This window comes from Sminthopsis crassicaudata, chromosome 1 (assembly GCF_048593235.1).
Source record: "Sminthopsis crassicaudata isolate SCR6 chromosome 1, ASM4859323v1, whole genome shotgun sequence".
NCBI lineage: Eukaryota > Metazoa > Chordata > Mammalia > Dasyuromorphia > Dasyuridae > Sminthopsis > Sminthopsis crassicaudata.
Genome location: NC_133617.1, coordinates 473,213,135 through 473,220,994, shown reverse-complemented (window position 1 = coordinate 473,220,994; position 7,860 = coordinate 473,213,135). Strand labels below are relative to the sequence as shown.

Below are 7,860 nucleotides of genomic sequence, written 5' to 3'. Positions count from 1 at the left end.
CCAGGTGCTCCTCGGGATCCCGAGGGCCCAGGGGGGACCCGCGCCTGCGCCCGGTCTGGGTGCGGGCCCCAGGAGAGGGCGCCCTGCGCCCAGCAGAGCGCATCCGGTGCCTCTCCCCGGCCCGAGGTGCCCCGGCCTCGCTCGCCTCAGCCCTAGCCCAGCGCAGGTAGGGCCAGGCCGCGCCCCGCCCCGCCCCTCCTTTGCTTGGGCTGCCGCGTCAGACTGCACCGCCCTCTCCGTGCTTCCTCCCCCTTTCCCCTCGCGTCCGGCTCCAGGTCCTGATTCCAGTTCTCCGGGCTCGGCGCGGCCGTGGCAGCTGGATCTCCCCAAGTTTTGACAGTTTCTCTGGGGGCTCGGCCGAGAGAAAAGGGCGCGCCGGCCCGGGCGGCGGAGTACTGGAGCTAGCCTCGCTTCTCCCCCGCCTGCTGCCCGCACCCTGCCGCGGTCCTGCTCCCGGCTCGCCTCCCCTGGAGACGGGGGCGCCCGGGCACTCAGCCCAAGCGGCCCGGGTAGGCGCTGTGGCCCCGGAGCGGGGTCGGCACTCGTCCTCCCTCCTCTCCGTCCCAGAGGCGGGCACTGAGACCCCCGGCGGAGCGGCGGAGACACCGGCACCATGTCTCGGGGTCCCGAGGAAGTGAACAAGCTCACCGAAAACACCTACAGAGTAAGGGACTGGGGCCCGCGGGCCCGGCTGAGTCGTGGGAGGGAACTGACGGGGCTCGTGTGGAGGACCCTGAGCTCGGGAGCGGTGCCCAGAGTTTGCTGGGGAGTTGGGGTGCGGGGGGCGGAGAGAAAGGCGGGGAATCTTCCTGATGGATGCTAGACCACCTCTCGTGTCCTTAGCTGTGGAGAAAGAACGGAAACTGTCCCTCTCAGCCCGGAGCTGTCGGCTCTCCCACTCCGGGCTGGGGGAGTGAGACTTAAAGGAGAAAGAAAGTGGGGAGCAGTCGTTGCGTGGTGAAAGGAGCAGCCTTTACCTATCCCTTTGAGCGCCGCTAAAAACCAAAAAAAACGCAAGTCCCAAGGTTTTGTGGCAGACACTTCTCCCACTTTTACTACGGAAGGGCGCCGTCCAAGAGAATCGGGCTCCGTTTACATTAGTCCCCATAGTCCGAGGTGGACTTGGATTGAAGTAAATAGCCAGATTTATCGTCCCAAGAGGCAAATGCTGATCGAGGCAAGGATGGTGCTTCCAGCAAGATTTTTTTCTGCACAAACGTTTATTTAGAACTCTTTGGATTTAAGGGACATAAAACCAGTCTTTTAACTAATAATAATAATGAATCTGCTGTAAAAACTTAAACCCTGGGAAAAGGAGCTTCCCTTGAAAAGTTTTCCATTTTTCATCAAACCACATGAAAATTATAGTGAAAACACATAAAGGTAGCAAAGGTAGCAGTGGGATTATTATTACATGTTTTCCAGAAGCCAAAAAAAGGCATCCAGTGTCTCGTCTTAAAAAAAAATACTATTTGCAAGTATGTGAAAGAGAAACTCCCCATTTAATTAAGAATTACCAGGTGAGCAATATAGCTCATTTGTAGTTCCTGCAGCTGAAAAGGCTTTATTGTAGCACACTCATCTTGTTGGATTTTACTAAAGTGGCAGTTAGTCTGCTTTTCAGTGGATCTTGAAACACCCTTTTCTTTTTATACCTTCTCTCATGTTAGACTAGGCTTTGATAGATGCCGATTATGATTGTGAAACATTTTGAGTCAACAAAAACTCAATGTTTTAATAAAGTGGATGTTCCTTTTTTTAAGTCATGATTAACGTTTATGTTTCTTAAGGAATTTTTTTAATATTGAATAATGTCTTTTACATTTGCACGAGCATTTTTCCAGAAACAGACTTATGAGGAGTGATCTATTCAGTAATGAGATACTTCTAAGTTTAAGTATTTGTAAATGAATTCCTTTTGAAAAAAGATATATACTTAATTATTTATAGACTGCAGAGCAACTTTTGTTTTATAACAACTTTTTAATAACTATTGGACTCAGACATATGGCTTTGCTAAACTCCAGATTTTTTTTTTTTGAGGCCTACATTAAGTTTTATTTTTTTTTTATTTACCCCAAGATTTAGTTTATGTTGTCTCACTGAATTCTCAAAATGAGTTTCCTGGGTAGGAGATTAAAAATGTTTCCATTTTAACCCCATGGATTCCAAAGATTAAACTGTTTTTTTTTTTTTCATATGTATGCCCAAAATGCACCCCCAATTTATTTTAAATTATTTCATTTTTTAACATACCTTTAGCACACATTGATTCTGCCCCTATCTGACTTTGATATCAAATTAAAGGCCTTGTTTGAGAAAATTGTGTATGTGTCCGTATATGAATGAGAGAAATGCGTAAGGCTGATAGATCTAAGAAGGTCATGCTTTGGGGTCCATTAACCTTGACCAAATTGCTTCCGTCGTATTTATATTTCCTTTCATAGTTGGCAGGTTTTTAAATTTCCAGAGACTTGAGTGTTAATATTTTATACTTAAATGGAAAAAATACTTTGTGTTAGGTCACTATACTGAGAATTTGTAGATACATATGAACATGCGTATGACTGTGTGCCATACACATTTGGTATAATGGATAGTGTTGGACTTGGCATCAGAAAGTGCTTGGATACAAATGCCACCTTAAACACTTATTAGTATCATCCTGGGCAAGTCACTTAACCACTTGGGCATAAATTTCCTCATCTGTAAAATGAGGATTGGATTAGGTTCTAAAGTTCCTTCTAGTTTTTCAGTTTGTGATTTATGATTCTCTGAAACAAATGGTAAGTGCCATCCTCATCTAGAGAGAGAATTATAAAGAATGACTATGGATCAAAGCATAGTATTTTCACCATTTTTGTTTTGTTTGCTTGTGGTTTTTTTTTTCTTTCTCATTTTTTTTCCTTTTGAGCTGACTTTTCTTGTGCAGCATGATGAGTACAAAAATATGTTTAACTTATGTCAGATTGCTTGCTGTCTTAGGGAGGGAAGAGGGTGAGAGAGAGAAAAATTTGAAACATCAGGTTTTGCAGAGGTGAATGTTGAAAACTTCTTTGCATGAATTTAGAAAAATAAAATCATATTTAAGGGAGATATATATATATATATATATATATATATATATATATATATATATATATATATATAATTATCCAGATTAATCCAAAAAAATGCTTATCTTTCTGGAGGCTCAGCCTGATTGATGACTGATTGTAAAGAAGGAAAATTTTTCATACACTATACAAGTTAGGGGGACTGTGAATATAAATCTACATATTTCATACTTTTTATGTGTTTTTCCCCCCTCTTTTTATTCTTTGTTTTAAGGAATAGCCTTCTGGGAAGATAAGGGATACATTGTATCCCCCTATACTTTGCTCCTAGTACACACTTAATAATTAATTGTTTTGTTTGTTTTTTTCATTCACAGAGAAATCCCAAGTGATGAAGCAAAAGATATCAAAAAACAAAAGTATATTTTAGATTTTCTCAAGCTCCAGTTCTATGACATTCTATCATTGTTATCCAATGACAGCTAGATAGCCTTGGGCCTAAAGTTGGGAAAGCCTGAGTTCATATCTTACTTTAAACATACATAGACTAGAATATTAAATAAAACTTCTTAATTTTTTTTTTAAGTTGTAAATCTCCCTGACAGTACAAGGAGCAAAGGAAAGAAATAATCACTTACTATTATGTGCACACACTGCTAAACATTTTACAAATATTATCTCATTGGATCCTTACAACAATGCTGTGTTTGTCCCCATTTTACAATTGAGGAAATTGAGACAGAGGTTAAGTGACTTTACTGGAGTCTCACAATTAGTGTGTGAGGTAGAATTTAAACTGTGGTCTTTCTGACTCATAGCCTAGCATTCTATCCATATGGCTGTATCTGTAAAAGACTTTGCACATATCTAAGCTCAAGAAATGTTTGATGACAATGATTAATTTCAGTCATTTTTTTTCTCAAATTTTTTTTATTTAGCATCTGGGAATGGGAGTCTATATTTACCATGTAAAAAAATAAAACAATTTAATCTGTGCAATATAAAACTGAAAGTGATCATGAATGGTTTCATTAAACCATGACTGTCCCTTACTTTTTTGCATGTTCAGATTGAAAGCCTTGAAAACCTCAGTTACTTATCTCCTGTATTCCCTATAAACAAATCTAAAGCTAAACCCTATTGAAAGCAAAATTTGTATGGCTAGGCATCCCTAGGAGTGCTTACTACAATTCTTTTTAAAGTGTTTTTTTTTTTTTTTTTTTTTTTCTGAGTCCTTTGCATTACCTGCCAAGCTGCTATATCTTTATAATGCAAAACATAAAATAACCAGGTGCATTTACAAAAGCCAACTCCAGGAAAGAATCTGTGGTTTGCAGAAATAGGTTTTAATTTCTTTATATTTTAAAGTTCTCACATTTCTGTAACTTTAAAGGAACAAATGCTGAAGAGGAAGAAGAAATTACCCCTTTGTTTGTCTAGCTATCAAGTATCTATCTTTAAATGTTTATTTGTTGTTGTTTTTTTAATGTGGCTTTGCAAATATTTAAGATGATATTTGTGAGAATATCAGTTAGGTTGCCTTTAACTTTATTCTAAGCTTAAACCTATTTCAATGCCCTCTTTTTACAGATGAGGAAACAAAATTATTTGACTATGGCCACTTTGTTTTTGTTTTTCAACCATGTCTGCCACTATCTCCATTTTAGGGTTTTCTTGGTAAAAGTTTGCCTAATTATAATTCATTTTATTGAATGGGGAAACTGAATCGGAGTCAAGTGACTTGTTCAGGGTCACATAGCTAGTAAGTGTCTGAGACTAGATTTGAATTTAGGAAGATAAGTCTTTCTGACTTCAGGCCCCACTTCTATCTACTGTTCCACCTAGCTGCTTCTACTAGGGCCATAGCTAATAAGTTTCATAGGAAGAAACTGGACATAGGTCTTTCACTCTAGTACTTAACCACTACACCTTGGTGCATGTTCAGTCTCGAGAATTTGTATGATGATACTTTAAAAACAAATGGAAATTAATAAATACTAAAATGTTGAAGAATGATAATATTAAGAATAAATGCAAATTTTGTCAGTTTGATTGTTTGGGGAGTTAAATTCTCTACTCTACCCTGAATTTGCCCTCACACTCTTGTTGTATTGCTTATGTATCTTAGTGACACTTAAGAGGAAACAAAGCTTCAGGGTGTGCAAGCATATGATTAAACAGAGCTACATAACCTTCCTGGAAGTTAGGTGTTGAGGAAGTCTTTGACAATTCAGGATTATGACATCATCCAGCCATCTTTTCTAATGGTTAGAATTTGACCAAAAGCAGGATAATGCCATTTTCCTTTACAAATTTTTTCAATGTAAGTGTGGGTATTTGAATGTTTAATGGTGACAGTGAAGGAGAAAAACTACCAATTATTCTTGATAAAGGAATACATTTTAACCTTTTAATTTCTTGCTTCTAACTGATGACTCATTAAACTACTAGCTGCATTTTGGCAATTTATGAAGACATCAACATTTTGTGTCATTTATCCCTTTAAATCTTAGCACTGCATTTTTTTTTTTTTTTTGCTATCTTATAGCAAAATGAGGGTAAACAGAAATAGTATTTTCCTATTATGATACTTTTTCTCTTTTGCAGCTTATTCTGTGATTTGTAAATGAAAGCCAATGCCAGATTTCCATTACTTATAAAACACATCAAGCACTGTAATACACAGGTGCAAGTTATTTATTTGAAGTTTCAAATTGTCTCCACCTTCCTTCCCCTATTAATAGCAATGCTTGTTACATCAGCTAAAAAATATCTGACATTCCTCTCTGTTTTTTTTTTTTTTTTTTAAGCTAGTCTTTCCCAAAAATATGTGCTTTCATCAGGTTTACTCAAAGGAACTTGGGTCATAAGATAAAAGAGGATTTAACAGCCCAAGGCTCCCCCATTCGAGGGCCCCATGGTGACTAAAGGGAAAGGAGGGAAGCTTCTGAGAGAGGTTACTTGTATCAGTAGCTTCATTCCATATCTCAATTGGCCCTAAATTAATCAGAAGAAAAGCGAGGTTGGTTCCTGGCTGTAAATCAAGAAAAAAGCCTAAGACATCAGCTTTCTGTTAGGAGCACTAAGATAAAAATAATAATTTTGCTTCAGTGGATCTAGGATTTCCTCAATGTGGGTATTCCTCCAGTGATCTGTCCTATCCATGACTGCTTATCCTTTTTAACTTTTATCCATGTTCTCCTATAAATTCTCCACACAGGATTCACCAGTGGTGGGGATCTTCCCCTAGTTCTCAAGGTTTCATAAAATGGGTGTCCAAATAATTCATCAATATCTCAAATCAACGTAGACTTTTAGGATTAAATTTGTTTAATGTTGAAGGGTTTTAAAGAGATACATCTTTGTTTAATTTTATTATAAAAGAGTTTTTAATCATAACATTTGGGAATTTATTAGTTAATTTATTTTCAGTCAGAAAGGCCTTTACCTTTTTACAAAGACATTTCAACTTTTTTTTTTTTTTAACTTTTCTGTTTCAACTAGTTCAACCCCTTTTTTTGGACAGCTAAGGAAAAATGCAGGTTGAATAGACTTTTCCAGGGTCTTTTCATGCTTTAGAACTGGAAGGGAGATACTTTGGGATAAAGTCAATAAATACTAGAACCCAAATATTCTGACTTCAGTTCTATCTTCATAATGCTATATTAATTTCTTTAAATTTTTGTGAAGTTTATAGGAGATTAATACTATTTATTTGACAAGTGGAAAAACAGCTATAGAACTATCAAACAACTCAAAATGTTACATGACATTAGAACTTTTATGTCTTCTACTTTTAAGTTTAGTATACTTTTCACTAAATAACTATTCAATAAGGAATTTTTAAAAGTAGCCAAAATTTAATATTAACATGTGATATTTTAATGGCCAGTATTTAATGCTAATATGTAATTTAATAACATATTTAGTATCTAATATACTTACATAGCATTTTATGTTATTATATAATATTTTAACTAATATTTGGAAAATGTGCCTCATTGGAAGTTTTCCCACATTTATACCAGAAGTTATGAAAGTTAGGAGACAGTAAATATGTTATAATATTCCCAGTTCTTGGGTTAAAAACTGTTGGAAAGGCATAAAACCTGAAGCCATCGAGAACATACATATTGTTTGGTTAGGTATTCCCTACCTGCCTTGTCTATTGTTTTGAAAAGGTGTGTCATGAAATAAAAATCGAGGGAGTTTACAGGAAAGTACTTTTTTTTTCCTGAAATGGGCCTCATTTGTTTGGAAGCCTGAGACTACTTAACAAGTAACAGGAACTGGAGACTAGCTTTAACAGATGAAAGGACAGTGATTTCAGGTGAACTACATTTCTTTTGAGTTCACCAATTCTTCACAAATGCTACTCTTAATAATTTCTGGAATAATTCTCTTGTATTTTCTTTGTAAACCTTGTGTAGATTACAGTAGGATTCCTTTGAATACTGTGCATTTTAAAAATTTCATGTGATATGATTCTTTTGTTTTAGTTTTTTTTTTTTAACCCATAAGTTTTTATTGCTGTTGAAACATTGAGTTGAATTCTTCACATCATACATTCTCTATTAAAAGTTCTTTTCAAATTTGTTTAACTACAACTGTGGTTTAAATGGAGTAAAAAATATTTTTTGCTAAACTCAGTATAAGAATATAAGTCTGTTTAGAAGAAAGGTATGGCTATAATAACTTCTGGGTGGTTTTTTAATGTCCTGTCCCTTAGAGTCACTTTTGAGATTTAGAACTTTGTGAAATTCTTCTCTCTAATCATAGCTTCATGTATGTACAGAGAATTCCT

General features: G+C 37.0%; 1 protein-coding gene across 3 annotated transcripts in view; it reads left to right on the top strand.

Moving 5' to 3' along the window:
- The first annotated feature begins 231 nt into the window (after positions 1 to 231).
- BAIAP2L1 (BAR/IMD domain containing adaptor protein 2 like 1) overlaps positions 232 to 7,860 on the top strand; it is a 120,839-nt gene continuing 113,210 nt past the window's right edge. Inside the window, exon 1 of one of the 3 annotated variants that reach the window (XM_074281079.1) lies at positions 232 to 664. In XM_074281079.1, the coding sequence (XP_074137180.1) occupies positions 614 to 664 (51 nt within the window). In that variant the 5' untranslated portion in view covers positions 232 to 613. The remainder of the gene's footprint in view (positions 665 to 7,860) is intronic. The other 2 variants (XM_074281081.1, XM_074281080.1) reach the window with 2 other exon arrangements.